The sequence below is a fragment of the Chrysemys picta genome, chromosome 5, assembly GCF_011386835.1.
Source record: "Chrysemys picta bellii isolate R12L10 chromosome 5, ASM1138683v2, whole genome shotgun sequence".
Classification (NCBI taxonomy): domain Eukaryota; kingdom Metazoa; phylum Chordata; order Testudines; family Emydidae; genus Chrysemys; species Chrysemys picta.
The window spans coordinates 60788007-60803730 of NC_088795.1; the positions used below are offsets into that span (position 1 = coordinate 60788007).

General features: G+C 43.4%; 2 protein-coding genes across 15 annotated transcripts in view; one reads left to right on the top strand and one right to left on the bottom strand.

Annotated features, from left to right (window-relative positions):
• Nucleotides 1-293: 293 nt before the first annotated feature.
• TIGD4 (tigger transposable element derived 4) lies at nucleotides 294-3235 on the bottom strand. 3 transcript variants are annotated; one of them, XM_024103400.3, is made up of 2 exons: nucleotides 3096-3235; nucleotides 294-2793 (listed from the first exon to the last, which is right to left on the bottom strand). In XM_024103400.3, the coding sequence occupies exon 2, from the start codon at nucleotides 2145-2147 to the stop codon at nucleotides 606-608; it is 1542 nt and encodes a 513-aa protein (XP_023959168.1). In that variant the 5' UTR covers nucleotides 2148-2793; nucleotides 3096-3235; the 3' UTR covers nucleotides 294-605. The 3 variants fall into 3 exon arrangements, with proteins under 3 accessions (XP_023959168.1, XP_005307431.1, XP_005307432.1); XM_005307374.4 differs by having other exon boundaries at nucleotides 2989-3128; XM_005307375.5 differs by lacking the exon at nucleotides 3096-3235 and adding an exon at nucleotides 2928-3064.
• Nucleotides 3236-3542: 307 nt separating this feature from the next.
• Nucleotides 3543-15724, top strand: part of ARFIP1 (ADP ribosylation factor interacting protein 1) — a 64394-nt gene continuing 52212 nt past the window's right edge. For 2 of the 12 annotated variants that reach the window (XM_005307371.5, XM_065597834.1), the window contains exon 1: nucleotides 3543-3905. Coding sequence is in view for 2 of the 12 variants with exons in the window: in XM_065597831.1 (XP_065453903.1) it covers nucleotides 3978-4440 (463 nt within the window). In the remaining 10 variants the exon portion in view is untranslated. Of the gene's footprint in view, nucleotides 3906-3975; nucleotides 4441-13940; nucleotides 14091-15724 lie in introns of those variants that run through there. The other 10 variants (XM_005307373.5, XM_065597837.1, XM_024103401.3 and 7 more) reach the window with 8 other exon arrangements.

Consider the following 15724-nt stretch of genomic DNA (forward strand, 5'->3'; position numbering starts at 1 on the left):
AAAACAAGCACCAATTTTCCACTGTTTCCCATTTAAAAAACAAATTCTGATATCTACATATCATCACTAGGATTCTTTAACAAGAAGAAAGTTCTACATTAAAAAAAACTTTAGTTCGCTAAGAGCTCAAACTTTTTTTGGGAGGGGGGGGTTTTAAAACAGAGTAAAAGTCCTAAGGCTTAATCTTATAAATCGTTATTGAAATACTATACAAATTTCCACTAACTTCAGTGGGACTATTCATGGGGGGAGGGACGGCGGAAAATCAATAAAAAAAGGGAACAAACTGCCAGTTCAATATTCGCCTACATTTATCAACTGGAAAATCATTTTTACTTTTCTTGTACCTTCCACAGTTATCAAGTTAAAAGGCCCAAGAATACACAAAGGTTGGTTACTCCTCTCCCCACTCAATTTTAGTTTATCATCCCCTTATCCTTGGAAGTCCTCAGTTCAGAGCTCTATTATTTTAAAATTTTATTCATCATACCTAGACATATGTTTGCAAAGCAAACCACAGAACCATGCTGCAGGTTTTTATTTGATTTTTAACTGGCTAAATAACTAGTTTTTCCATTTAAATGCTTTCATACTTGGATAAACCCTCATTTAGATGCTACATGCTGAATAAAATTATCTAGATCTGCTAGGGAATTATGAAGAGAATCATTCATGTCTTGACCTCTGAGAAACCTTCGAAGAGTATCTAAAGCAGTCAGAGCCTCATTTTTTGATGGCAAAGGCTGTTCAATTCCTGGAGATCCATCACCTTCATCTTCCTCTTCATCATAAACAAAGAACTCAGTTTTAACTGAAGTGCTTTCTTTGGTCCGTATCATTTCATTATTTGTGGGCATTTCACATGTTACCAAGTCATCATCCAAAGCTGCATATTCCTCCAAAGATAAGCCTTCTGGAAACTCTACCCCAGCTGCCAATGCATGTGCAATCAAATCTAAACCACTTTCAATCTCCCTGTCTGTGTCACCATTTTCCCCCGCTTGTGATTTGAATCCTGCTTCTTTGTAACTTTTAACAACAGTCTCTGGAGTTACATTCCTCCAGCATAGGTGCAACATATCAACTGCATCAAGTAGAGTCAATGTAAATTCTTTACTACCTTCTACACAGTCTACAAATTTCTTGATAAGACGATGCCTGTATTTGATTTTCAGACTTCTTATAACTCCCTGTTTCATAGCTATAAATTTGGATGATGAGCATGGAGGAAAGAATACCAGTTCAATAGACTTTAGATTCTTTACCTCTGGGTGAGCCGGGAAAGAATCAACAAAAAATACTACTCGCCGCTGCTGTGCTTGAAATCTCTCATCAAGTTTACGCATCCATTGTTCAAACACTTCTGAGGTCATCCATGCCATATCGTTTGCCTCATAATCCACAGGCAGTGACTTTATATCTTTAAAGCAGTGCGGATTTTTATTTTTGCCAATAACAAGCAAAGGAAGTTTCTCAGAGCCATCCATATTTGTACCAACCACTACAGTTATTCTCTCTCTGCTTAGCTTGCCAACAGAACAAGTTTCCCCTTTAAATGCAAAAGTATTATTAGGTAACATCCGATAAAACAATCCAGTCTCCTTTACATTAAACACATTTTTTGGCTGATAATCATTTAAATAATAAGGAAGAACATTTTGGTACCAAACAGTTAAAGTATCTGCTGTAGTAGCCACAGGTTCCATAGACTGAGATCTGAATACTAAACCATATCTTGATTTAAACCGATCAAGCCAGCCGTTACTGCACTTAAAATCACAATGTCCAAGTTTCTGAGCAAAATCATTAGCTTTGAAACGCAACATTGGGCCATTTACTGGTACATTCAAGCACTGAGCAATTCTGTACCACTTCATTAATGCCTCTTCCAGATCTGTATAAAAAGCTGTTCTTAGTCTTTTTCTTTTAGGATCAAATCGTAAGGACTCAAAGGCTTCTAGAACCTTATCCTTATTCTTCATAATTGAAGACAATGAATTTTTCTTTATGCCATATTTTGCTGCAATATCTGCTTTTTTCTTGCCCCTTTCCACAGCACTTATTATGTCAATTTTTTCCTCAATGGATAAGCTTTTCTTTTTCCTTATTACAGGTAAAGATGAGGGATCCACTGAAGTCTCTGCCATGATATCCTGCACTCTTTTACAAACAAGCACATACAAACAAACACTCTTTCTAGTCCTGTCTGATATCAGCTTCTTTAATTGGATTAGTTTTCAAGTATATATACTGATGTCACAGTCATCACATTGTGAATGCTGATGTGGTAAAGTCACTGGTATCTTCCTGGATACTATCAGTACATTAATAGCAATTTAGTCTCTCTTACTTCTTTGAATGTCTTTATCTAGAAAGAGTAGTCTAAAAACTAAGTTAGTATTTATACAAATTAACAATGATTACAAGTTCCTTTCAGGTTCATTCTGGGAAACTGCCCTCATGCCTCCCACCCCAAAAAGACTGAAAAAGTAAGGGTGGGGAAAGGATGACTTCATTGACATAGATATAAAAACCTTTCAGTCCCACTGATTTATTTCTGGTGCGTTATAATCCTTGACCACACCTAGGAACTAATTCAAAGAAGAGAACATAGTCATTTTTTTTTAATTAAGAAAGTGGCCTCCAGTGCCCTTTCCTGTATGGATAAACAATATTTGTTTAATGGATGCTGAGCTGTCTGGTGTTCCTTTTGTGCAGGGTCACAGCCTAGGAAAGACTTTGCTGCTGGCAGCAGGTTCCCTCCAGGCCAATTGTTTCCTTCACCTCAGGCCACTAAAACAAGAAGAGAGGAAGGAAGCACATTAGCAGAATTTATTTCATTTACCTAACCCCACGTCCCCTGAATTTCATTTGGGGGTCAAAGGGATGTTATCATGTTGCCAACTTGAGTCTTTCAAGAGAATAACCTGGTGACTTGGAGAGCCCTGCAGCAGCTGGGCCCACACTGCGAACGGGACAAACGCTCACCCCGTAACCGCTCTCGTCCGCTGACGGACACGGATCTTCACTTCGCGGCTCTCGCTGAGCCCACACACGGAAGGGGGACGAGGCAGAGATGCGAGAGCAGCTGTTACCTGGCTGGAGAGCCGAGTAAGGGCCCTTCCCCCGCACGGTGTCCCCAGCCCACCAGGTAAGCAGAGGGCGGGGAGTCTAACATCTCTGCGCCACGCAGCACCTCCAGCGGAGCGGCGGCCGGGCCCTGCGAGACAGACCCTGCGGGTCGGGGCGCCGCTCAGCCTGGCTGACCCCAGCGCTGCAGCCGAGCAGCGACAGGTACCGGGAGGAACCTGCCCGCGCGTCAGCGAGAGACTCCCCAGGCCACACCCAGCGCCCTTGTCCGGTCCCAGCCCACCCGGAGCCCCGCCCGCTCTTCTCTTGGGGCGGGGGAGGCTGCGCCGCGCTCCCTGCCCGGCTGCCCCCAGCAGGGTGAGGTGAGGGGGATTCACGGTGTGCGGCCGAGTCCCGGTGCGGCCGATCTCCCGCACCGGGACTCGGCTCGAGTCCCCCGCAGAGCCCACACGACGCTGCGGAAGCGGGTGAAGCGGGGAGGGTGTTAGAGAAGCGGCGGCGGACCCGGATGTCGTTGCTATGGTTGCTGCATGGAGGTAGCGACACCATAGAAATGGACATTGTTGGCTAGAGAGACTCTTCCACGTCATGGCCATAGAGAGGCCACCGCTGCCCCATTTCCGGCCAAGCACGTCCGGCTGCCACTGGTGCCAGAGAAGGAAGAAATAAAGGTGCAGACGTTGGCACCGGAGCTTTTTCTGCCCGCAAGAGCCTCCCATTTCCCCGCCGGGCCTGACAGCAGCTGTCCCTCGTCCGGCATCGCGGAGCAGGACGTGACCGGGGCGGGAGCGAAGCGGCTGCGACGCCGCTGGCAGGTGAGAGGAGGTGGCGGGGGGGCTGGGCAGCGCTCTGTGCTGGGCCCTGATGCTGGAAACCTCCCCGGGGGGATGGTGGCGGTTCCAGGCTCAGCGCTCCGGTGCTGGCGGCGGCTGTTGTCCACACAGGGCGCAGCTCGTGGGCGGGGAGCGGACCGCAGCGCCCGCCCCCCCCTTTGCCGTGTACGTGTCACGTCTCGGCGCGGAGGCCGGGAAGCTGCTTCCTTGTGCGAAACGGGACCCGCCAGCCCCTTTCCCGGTCCCGCGGCCTTCGCCTCAGGTGCCAGCGCGGGCGGTGCCTGTGCGGGGCTCGGGGGGAGCCGGACTCCCGGCGGCGGCGCTTCCCTGAAGGTAGGACCCGCTCCCCGTCACCGCTGCACGCCTGTCATCAACGAAAGCTTGATCCTGGCACACTTTCCTTTCCCCGGGCTGCTATCGGCCTCTCCCGGTTTATCCCCCAGGGACCGTCAGCCCGCGAGCGCCTGGGTGGGCTGCAGAAGGTCTGCAGAGGGACTCCGGTTGTTAGCTGCTGTTGGTATTCACTTTTAGTTTTTATTTTTAGCTAACTTTTACCGCTTTGCAACTTTCAGTAATAATTGGCATCTAGAGGCTTGTTTGAAATGATTAAATAAATGGGTATTAACTGGTGGTTTCGTTAAAAATGAAATAAACGTAAGTGGGGAAAAACACGATTTAAAAAAAAAAAGTCATTTGTTTTGATCCTTTGTTTCAACACGCTGTTTAACCACAAGAAGAAGAAAAAAGCCACTTACCACATTGATTACATGGTAGTAAGAAATGAAGTGTAGAAAGCATCAAGAGGAAATGATACAAGCCGTAATTTGCAGCAGACAGTGTGAACGGCATGTTAACTCTTTCAAAAGTCCGTTTAAATTAGACTTGTCCTCTCCTTGTGTGTTTGGTTTTTTTTAAATGGCTTATTGAGGAAATTATGACCAGTTCTTGTTGGTAGTTTTCAGTTTAAAATAAAAGTTTCAATTTCTGTGGGTACAATCCAACCCTGATATTCTATGAACACTTATACTCTCTCTTGGAGGGCTAGAGAGCCATGTTGTCATCAGATGGAGTCACATACCGGGGTGAAGAGTCCTGATATTGCATTTCGGTGGTGTTAGGCCATTGCACTTCAGTCCTTTATTTTCCTCCCCACTTTCCTAGCTCCTATAAGGGGTTGGAATTGCCAACATCTGTCACCTTCCATTTGCTCAGAAATCCTGCAGCTTTCTTACATGTATTGGAAGACATAGGAAACACTCTTGTGATTGAGATTCTGGTTGTAACCATACAGAAAGTGAGATGCTTCTTGAATGTAAAATTGGAAACTAGTCACAGCGTAATATACAACACACAGTCTGACATCACTGGGAGAAAGAACCTCAGGGAAGATGCAGAACAAATATTTGTTTTGTTTTCTAGCACTGTTGAGGAGCTTTACAAAGTGACAAAATGGGGGTGGGGAGAATACTGTATAGCATTAAATGGTCTGTGTCCATTGGCAGGATCACCCATGATTTCAAATAGGAATATCATCCAAGATTTTATTCATATCTTGTGGCTTAAACACTTAGTAGAAGTGCTTTCAGAACCAATGATCTTTCCAAGTAGTGGTTTTGCGCTGGAGTGGGCTAGAGAAAGAGATTATTTTGTGGTTTGTGGCTCAATGGCTTATTGTTCATTTTATTGTGGGCTGACAGTCTCAACCCTTATATGTGAAGGAGAGATGGGCAGTGACTAGGAGAGGATGAAGTTGGACAGCAATACATTATTTTTAATTGGTCTCTGTTTGACATGCATTAGGTAGAAAGAAGTGAATGGTCCTTGGGGAATTGCAAATTGTTTGTGCTCTAGTTCAGGAGTAATTGTGCATCGATCACAGTATTGCCAATTCATTTAACCAAGTGGCAGCATGCTCTTTTTTATATCACTCTGCTGGTTGTTAGGGTGTGTTCTCCAATTAAATTAGGTTGGCTGTCTATGGTGGAATGAACCAGAGCAGGTGGCTGATAGTTGTGGCTTAGATGAAGTAGGAATGTGAACTTGTTAAAAATCCACGGGACAGCCAAAATTTATATTTCCTCTGACAGTCTTTCAAAATAAGAAAAAGCCATAGTCCTTCTCAAAAGCTAACACTTCTGAAGCTTTTTTTCAGAGTGCTTAGACACAGTTTACCTTGGAAATACACCAGTGTCTGTTTAGAACATGATTGTCCTGGAAAGTGTTAAAGGATGCCTCATTTTAGGAATTCAGATGGAACCTTAAGTGTTTAGGTTCCATCTATATTGTCAAACTGAAACGTGCTTTAATCATGTCAGTGGACAACTGTGTTGTTGCTGCTCCTTTTGATACTACTGTGTAAATGGGGGCCTTATTGTGCTCTGAGAGTCTTGGCAAGCCAATGTTTATTGGAAAGGTAGACTATAGGAGCCTTGTTTAGCTTGGACAAACAGCACTTGAAAAATGGACTCTGAGATGCAAATTTAAATATCTGAAACTTAAAAAGTCACTTGACAAATGTTTTCCTCAGCGATGCTTAATTTTTTTTATTAGAGAGAAAGATCAAACAATCTGATGAAGTAGAGATGTGATAATCAGTCACTTTGTATTAGTACTTACAAATTTTATGTTAGAGACAATGTTACATGTTCTTTGCACAGCAGATTGAGATGATAATCTCAACTAGAAATATGCTGTGTAACAAGCACCATTCAGCCAGAGAGGTAGTATTGTATTTCCAATTTGGTAATTCATGCATTAGTGAAGTCTTTGGTAAGTCGGTGGTCAGCATCCTTAAAGAGAACAAAGATGTGGTTTGGAATCCAGTCTTCCTCACTGCAATGTGTGTCAATCACTTACCAAAAAAATGTGACTACATTAAGAGCAAACCCCTTGTTTGAATGGGAGATCTCTGATTATTTTCTATTTAAATGAAACATGTATGGTTAGAGTATGGCTATAAATTAGGTAAGTGTCACCCAAAACACCCTTTTTACATACGGTAAAATTCAGACATAGATTGACTAAGGTCACACGGCATGGCAGAGTTAATGTCTCTGGATTTGTAGTCTTGTGTTCTAGTCATGTTCAAAATGGGTTTATTAGTCTCCTAGTCCCTAGTGGAAATTTAGCCCCATCAAAGATATTCACACATGGCAGAAATGTTGCAGGCCAAAAGTGGAGTATTGGCAGAGTTTTGTGGGGACACTTTTGTAGTGATCACTTACTGGTAAGTCCTTCATGTTTGCAAGTACCTATTTGCATTACTTACTGAAGTAGTTCATATGGCTTTTGGATCAAGAGCAAAAATAATCGTCGGTTTGCTTGCAAAGACAGTTCTGTGTATTATTCTTCTTGTTTTTGTCATGAATGCTGCTCATTCTGTAGGTGATCTTGCATAATTCTATTTACCTTTCTAAATGAGTCTGTATCTTGCTTGTTATCTTACTTTACGCATCACATGGACCACCTGACTACTCATGATTAGACTTTATGTAAATAAAACATTCAACACAAATTGGAAAGTTGAAATGTAATATGAAGATAACTAGTGCTGCTTTATTTAACTGGGATTTTCTGTATCTGGTGTGAAAGTAAGTAAATGTGGAATGCTAGGAGGCTTACTCTACACAGGGCATGTCACCTTTCATTATACCAAAGATTATTGGCAGTCTTGATTTATTTTTTCAGTGATCAGCTGTCTACCTCACAGGTTGCTCAAACAGTGTAGTCTCATTTGTAGGTTTCAACTATCTGGAAATTTTTTCAGGTTACAGTTTCCAAGTGCAGTTCTGTTATGAAAAGTGATCATGTAAAAATAGCACTACATTACTCTACATCTACAGAACTGTTCCTTGTGTGTATTCAGAGAGCTGTTTGCTTGCTTTAGCATCAAAAGCAAGGGTTTAACTCTTGTTAGGCCTTACAGACAAAGAGTTAAGAGAAATCTGAGTTCATTTTCTATTTATGCATAATGCAGAAGCGTCTACTGTTCCAGTGATTTACATCAGTATAAGTAGAGTGTATACACATGTCTTCAAAGTATGTCCTCAGTGACTAAGGGACTACAGAGGTGATCGCAGGACATAATTGACTTTTATAACCTTCATTACAGGTGACTGGTGAAGAATCTACCTTGACCTCTGAACCCAGTTTTAGTTTGCACGTTTAGTCTGCTTTCCAGGGTAGACAGCGCCTCATTCTGCCCTCCTCACATCCTTGGGAGCGTGGGAAGAGACTTAGAGAGAAGCCAACATGAAACTGAACTGGCAGGAGTAGAGAAAAACAGCTGCAGCTAGGACTTTGGACACTGTTATGAGTATCTGGCTGGTTTTTGCAGCTTTTACTCTGGATGTTTTTCCTCTCTGCTGATTGTGAGGAAACTGGAGCAAATATCCAATTTCTTCTCTTCACCTTCAGTCCACCAGCCCCCTCTTACACCTCTTCTTTTCTCCTCCCTTCAGTTTCTCCTCTACTTAACTTTGTTTCTCTTTTCAGCTAATGTCCTCTGTGATTCAGACCCTTGCACACTGTTATAGTCTTTGTACAAAAGATACCTGTTGAGGTATCATCTGAACACTCATAACTCACTGGTCAGTAATATGGTAAAATGTATGTAGAAACATTATATGTCTAGTTGTGAATTCCCCCTTATGATGATACTTGTTGAAAACCAGGCAGCCCTGCCTAGGCAAAGGTTGTTAAACAGGTCTAACCTACACAAAGGATAGTGTGTTTATCTTAATTTACATGGAAGTAATAAACAGAACACTCAACACAGTTGATGGGGGCGGGGGAGGAGAGTGCAGGAAACTGAACAATTTGCATTTTAGCAAACTCCAGCTGTGTGGGGGGAATAAGGCATGGAACCTCCTTAACCACCAGGCTCCATCTCATCTTCCTCACTTCTTGAATAAACTTTATTGTGAGGGGTGACCTTCAGAAGAATCCATTTCAAAGGTTCACTGGACTATAAGAGAAAGGGGCAGAAAATCTCAAATGTATTCACCTAAGAAAACAAAGGAACCCACAACTTTCTGCCTCTGGAAGAGAGAGACTGTCTTGAACAAAGCCTGAACCAAACCCTGCTAGATTAGGTTTTAGACTTTTACATGAGTATTAGCACTTTTATTTGCTTCTATATTTCTAACTTCATCTGTTATACTTAAACTCACTTAAAATCTTATCTTCTTTTGTTTTATTATTCATATAAACCAACAGTGCTGTGTCTGTACCAAAGTGAATGTTAACTCCAGTTAATGTTGCACCCTGTTGCGTTTTGTCTTTTCAAGGAGCAAATGGATCTTACTGTTCCTCTGAATGTTGCAGGAGAGGGCTGGACATATCAGAACACATGGGTCTGGGGGGAGATCAGAACTGGGGTAGTGTTAGGATCATAAGTCTGGTAAAAACTACTGGCAGGCTGTTGGACTCGAAGCAGTTGAATAAGAGCTGTACACTGTACAGCTAAGTGCATGGTGGCTGTGTTTGTGTCCCAGGTAGGGAAACACTAGTAGCAGAAGCATTTTGGGTCACTCAGGGTTATAATACAAGAAGTGACGCACCCTTTCACTGGTCTGAATTGCACTCCCAGAACATGACATGCTGCCAAAAACTTCACCCCAAATATTAAAAAAACCTAACAAAATATAAATTTTGGAACTACCATGCCAATTGCAGACCATCACATTGTTCATCCTACTTGTATGTTGTATCCCTTCCATCAACCCTTTATGTCCTGTCTATTTAGACCATAACTGTTTCAGGACAGGGGCTGTCTTATTCTATGTGTAGTACCTGTGCTGGAATTATTAATATGGGAGACCACAAAACACTAATTTAACTATAAATTCCTTTTAAGTCCAATGGTCAAATGATATTTTATATAATTGCTCTAAACATGCCTAACAGCCTATAAAATAAGCAGCTACTGCACCCAATATAGTAACAATGTATTCTTAAGCATGTGATCAAGATACTTCCCACCAGGCCAGATCTAGGGAAAACCATGTCATCCTGATCTGCTCCAGCATGATCTCACAATGAAACCACAAATTCATAATTCTTTTTATGCCCTCCAACAAGCAAATTACGTCCTAGTCAATTACCACTTTAGCTAAACAACCAATTTGAGACCGTTCACCCTCCTCTTAAGACATTCTTTTTGTCTTATTTAAACCCATCTGCAGTGACTCCTATTGATTGGAGGCCTTCTTTCATGAACATCCCTTTATGTCAGAGGTTCTCAAACTTCATTGCACCACGACTCCCTTCTGAAAACAAAAATGACTACATGACCCCAGGAGGGGGGAACCAACCCTGAGCCTGCCGGATCCTCACTGTCCTGGTTGTGGGGGGAGAGGGGAACAAAGCCAAAGCCCGAGCCTCACCACCTTGGGCTTTGGCTTTGGCCCTGAGAGGTGGGGCTTGGGTCCTGGGTGGTGGGGCTCCAGCTTTGGCCACAGGCCCGAGCAAGTCTAAGCCAACCCTAGCGATTCCATTAAAATGGGTTTGTCACCCACTTTGGGGTCCCAACACACTGTTTGAGAACCATTGCCTTATCTCATTAGTTATTTGAACCAGACATCATCCCTACTCCATTCCTTCTGGTCTTAAACTCATTATTTTCTAGGCCTTCCTCCTACCTGCTAGTAAGGGCATTTTTTTTACAACACCTAGCTGAAGTTTGGTTAAGGAAATATAACTCCAGTTCTTCAATTTTATATTTATTCTACAGACTAGAATAATGGATCCCTGATCTTGGTTGGGATCTCTAGGTGCTATCATAGTATAAATAATAAGGGCTGATATTTAAAAAAGCCCACCTTTTTGTTTGTAAACTGTGCATGTTTGCTCTGGAAGTTCAACTTGGTACAACTGGCATTTTTGGTCCAATTTCGAAGTAGAACCATACTTTAAAACGATAAAGGCCAAAATGCTGTTGGCACCTTCTGCTTTATGAATGATCACAAAACCAGTAAAAGTCATGGGGAGATTGTGCTCCTCTGCCGTCACATTGTTCTACGCTTTACATGACTAATAGATGTGGGATTTGAGGCTAAGACTGAAAGGGTTTGTCAGTACGTAACCCAGATGATGGTCTGATGCATCTTGCATCCAGAGCTCCTGCTATTTGACAGTAGTCTGATTCTCAGTAGTAGCTGCTACAAGCCCCTCTCCCATGCTAGCTCAAAGGGTTGAGGCTTGGGACAGTTCACTGATTGCAAGCCCAGAATGGATCTCTGTGATTTATCTAGTCTGACCTCCTGTATAACACAGGCCATGGAACTTCCCCAAAATAATGGAGAAAGAAGTAAGGTTTAGTGGCAAATTAGAAGAGAAACTGTGAGCACAGAGTCTGGAGGATCAGCATAGTGGACAGCCTGAAGAAGGAAAGAGTGGAGAGGAGAGAGGGCCAGGAGTCCCAGCAGGTAAAGGAGTGAGAGATGCATCAGGACATAATGGGGCTTCTCAGGCAGCGAACACAAATAATGCAGACTCTGGTGGACCTGCACATTTAACAATCCCGGTCTCTCCTCCGTGTACAGCCCATTGAGAATTCAATATTGGGGCCGCTTTACATGCCCCCCTCAACTTTCCATGTGGCATCAGGGATTGGTGTACTACCTCTACAACCACACCCTGGGGTATATTAAAGACAATCACAGCTTCACATACACAGATCTGTGAAACCTACGGTTGGTGTCTGTGTAGCTGAAATGGGCATGAATATTCTTTCCCCTTCACAAATTCAGTTCTATTAATTTATTAAGTTTTATTAAGTTTATAATGTATTAGATTTAAAATTTCTGAACTTTTGCATTGATTTTGTTGCAAATAATACAATTTTATTCTATAACATAAGACCTCTTTATTATTTTACAACATATGCTGCTTGGTGCTCAATAGTTCTGAAAGCAACCAATTACCAGTTCCTATGAGTTGTGTGACATCGAGCAGTATCAGTCACAAACAAAATTAATAGGCTAATTAACAATGTTATATTCCTATATGTACAGCAATCACCACACACAGGCCACAAAAAAGCAGGGTCAGATAGACCACACTACAACAGTACACATTACTCTGGCTCACTGTTAAAAATAAGAACAGGCATACTGGGTCAGACCAAAGGTCCATCTAGCCCAGTATCCTGTCTTCAGACAGTGGCCAATGCCAGGTGCCCCTGAGGGAATGAACAGAATAGGTAATCATTAAGTGATCCATTCCCTCTTGCTCATTCCCAGCTTCTGGTAAACAGGGGCTAGGGACACCATCCCTGCCCATCCTGGCTAATAACCACTGATGGAACTATCCTCCATGAATGTATCTAGTTATTTTTTTTGAATCCTGTTATAGTTTTGGCCTTCACAACATTTTCTGGCAAAGAGTTCCACAGGTTGATGGTGCGTTGTGTGAAGAAATACTTCCTTTTGCTTGCTGCCTATTTCATTTGGTGACCTCTAGTTCTTGTGTTATGAGAAGGAGTAAATAGCACTTCCTTGCACAGCAGTCATGAATTTATAGGCCTCTATCATATCCCCCTTTAGTCGTCTCTTTTCCAAGCTGAAAAGTCCCAGTCTTATTAATCTCTCCTCCTACGGAATCAGTTCCATACCCCTAATAATTTTTGTTGCCCTTCTGAAACAGTTCCAATTCCAATATATCTTTTTTGAGATAAGGTGACCACATCTGCTCACAATATTCAAGATGTGGGCGTACCATGGATTTATATAGAGGCAATATGATATTTTCTGTCTTCTTATTGATCCCTTTCTTAATGATTCCCAGCATTCTGTTTGCTTTTTTGACTGCCGCTGCACATTGAGTGGATGTTTTCAGAGAACTATCCACAAGGACTCCAAGATCTCTTTCTTAAGTGGTAACAGCTAATTTAGACTCAATCATTTTATATGTGTAGTTGGGATTTTGTTTCCCAATGTGCATTAGTTTGCATTTATCAACACTGAATTACATCTTCCATTTTGTGGCTCAGTCACCCGGTTTTGAGAAATCATTTTGTTGCTCTTCGCAGTCTGCCTGGGACTTAACTATCTTGAGTAGTTTTGTATCATTTGCGAATTTTGCCACCTCCCTGTTTACCCCTTTTCCCAGATCATTTATGAAGATGTTGAACAGGACCGGTCCCAGCAGTACAGACCCCTGGGGGACACCACTACTTACCTCTCTCCATTCTGAAAACTGACCATTTATTCCTATCCTTTGTTTCCTGTCTTTTAACCAGTTAGCAATCCATAAGAGGACCTTCCCTCTTATCCCATGACTGCTTAATTTGCTTAAGAGCCTTTGGTGAGGGACCTTATCAAAGGCTTTCTGAAAATCTAAATACACTATATCCAGTGGATCCCCCTTGTCCACATCCTTGTTGACCCCCTCAAAGAATTCTAGTAGATTGGTAAGGCATGATTTCCCTTTACAAAATCCATGTTGACTATTCCCCAACAAATTATGTTCATCTGTGTCTGACAATTTTGTTCTTTACTATAGTTTCAACCAGTTTACCTGGTACTGAAGTCAGGCTTACCGGCCTGTAATTGCCAGAGTCTCCTCCAGAGCCCTTTTAAAAAATTACCATCATATTAGCTATTCTCCAGTCATTTGGTACAGAAGCTGATTTTAAATGATAGGTTACAGATGACAGTTAGTAGTCCGGCAATTTCACATTTGAGTTCCTTCAGAACTCATGGGTGAATACCATCTGGTCCTGGTGACTTCTTACTGTTTAGTTTATCAGTTTGTTCCAAAACCTCCTCTGACACCTCAATCTGGGACAGTTCCTCAGATTTGTCACCTAAAAAGAATGGCTCAGGTTTGGGAATGTCCCTCATATCCTCAACTTTGAAGACCGATCCAAAGAATTCATTTAGTTTCTCCACAATGGCCTTATCGTCCTTGAGTGCTCCTTTATCATCTCAATCATACAGTGGCAGACACTTTGCCCATTTGTTTCATATTATGAAGGACACGGCAGGGAACTTAAACCATTGGCATATTTTTCTCCCTGAGGTCCAGTCTTGTGAGTGGACACCACCATTGACTCTTCAAATGAGCAAAAGCACATTCAGCTGTCATTCTGCACCTGCTGAGCCGGTGGGTCAATCATTACTTGGTGCTGTCGAGGTGGCCGGTGTACGGCTTCATGAGTAAAGGGTAGGTTGGGTTTCTCAGACTCACTATTGCCATTTCAGCATTCCCAATGGTAATCCGCTGGTCTGAAAAGGAAGTCCCTGCTTGTAGCTTTCTGAACAGTTCTGTGTTAAAGATATGGGTGTCATGCACCTTCCCTGATGAGCCCATGTTGATGTTGGTGAAGCATTCCCGGTGATCCACCAGTGCTTTCATAACCACAGAAAAGTAGCCCTTTCTGTTGATGTACTCAGTGGCAAGGTGGCCTTGTGCCAAAATAGGGATATGCGTGTCATCTGTCTCTCCACTGCAGTTTGGGAACCCCATTGCTGTTAAGCTGACCACTATGTCCTGCACATTGCCGAGGGTCTCAGTGCTGCATAGCAGAATGTGATTAATGGCCCTGCACACTTGCATCCCCCACAGTGGATTTACCTGCTCCAAATTGATTCCTGACTGACCGGTAGCAATTGGGTATTCCAAGTTTCCACAGTGCAATCCCACTTGCTTCTCAGCTGTCAGTGCAGCTCTTGTTTTTGTGTCCCTGTTCTGGAAGCCTGGGCCAAGCTCAGTGGACAGATCTAGGAATGTGGCCGTGTGCATCCAAAGGTTCTGCAGCCAATGCTCATTGTCCCAAATGTGCATTACGGTGGGATCCTACCAGTCAGTGCTAAATTCTCAGGCCCAGAAGCAGTGCTTCACCATCTGCAGCTGCTTGGTGAATACCACCAACAACCTTGAATTGGTTCTCACTACGTCCCACAGCAGTCTGTCCCCCAAGCAGGGCCGGCTCCAGGCACCAGCCTGGCAAGCAGGTGCTTGGGGTGGCCGCTCTGGAGAGGGGCGACACATCCAGGTATTCGGCGGCAATTCAGCGGACGGTCCCTCACTCCCGCTGGGAGCAAAGAACCTCCCGCCGAATTGCCGCCGCAGATCGCGATCGCGGCTTTTTTTTTTTTTTTTTGGCTGCTTGGGGCGGCCAAAACCCTGGAGCCGGCCCTGTCCCCAAGGAATCCTCATGCTCCCCACGCATTTGGTTCTTTTTGCAGCTCTGGAAATGCTGCAGGATTTTACGCCCTTTGCTTGCAAAGTTCATGACAAAAATGCAGAGCTGAGCAGGCTGCATGCTTCTGTCAGAGATGGTGGACAGCCAGGAGGGCCATGTGGGTTTGTGGGATTTTGAAAAAAAGTCATAAAAATGATGGGATATTGATACCATTATGGGATGGAAATAATTGCAAACTGAGAAGTTGATTGCATGCTCCCAGTCACTGCTGCCACTCATTTTGCCCCATCAGGCATTGCCAAAACTTCCCAAAAGTCAGTGTACTGATGGTAGGGAGTTGCACAGCGGGATGCCTGTTGATGGTGCACCACATTCTGCATCGACACAAGCACTCCTAGCGAGTACATGCATTGCTGACACAAGGAGTCAAGTATGCACGTGCACAAATGATGTACTAACTACAGCAGCTGTATGTCAACATACCTTGAGTCGACGTAAGTTTGTAGTGTAGACATGGCCTTAAACACTTATTACCTCAAAAGATCTTAAGGTATGTCTATACAGTAATGTAAAACCAGGGGTTTGATCTTGGGCTCAAGCCTAATCCCCCCCTTTCTGTCTACACACAGTGCTAATCTAGGGGTCAGACCCA

Excerpts from the sequence above, each read along its gene's own strand:
- TIGD4 (XM_024103400.3), bottom strand. The coding sequence starts at position 2,147 with ATGGCAGAGACTTCAGTGGATCCCTCATCTTTACCTGTAATAAGGAAA.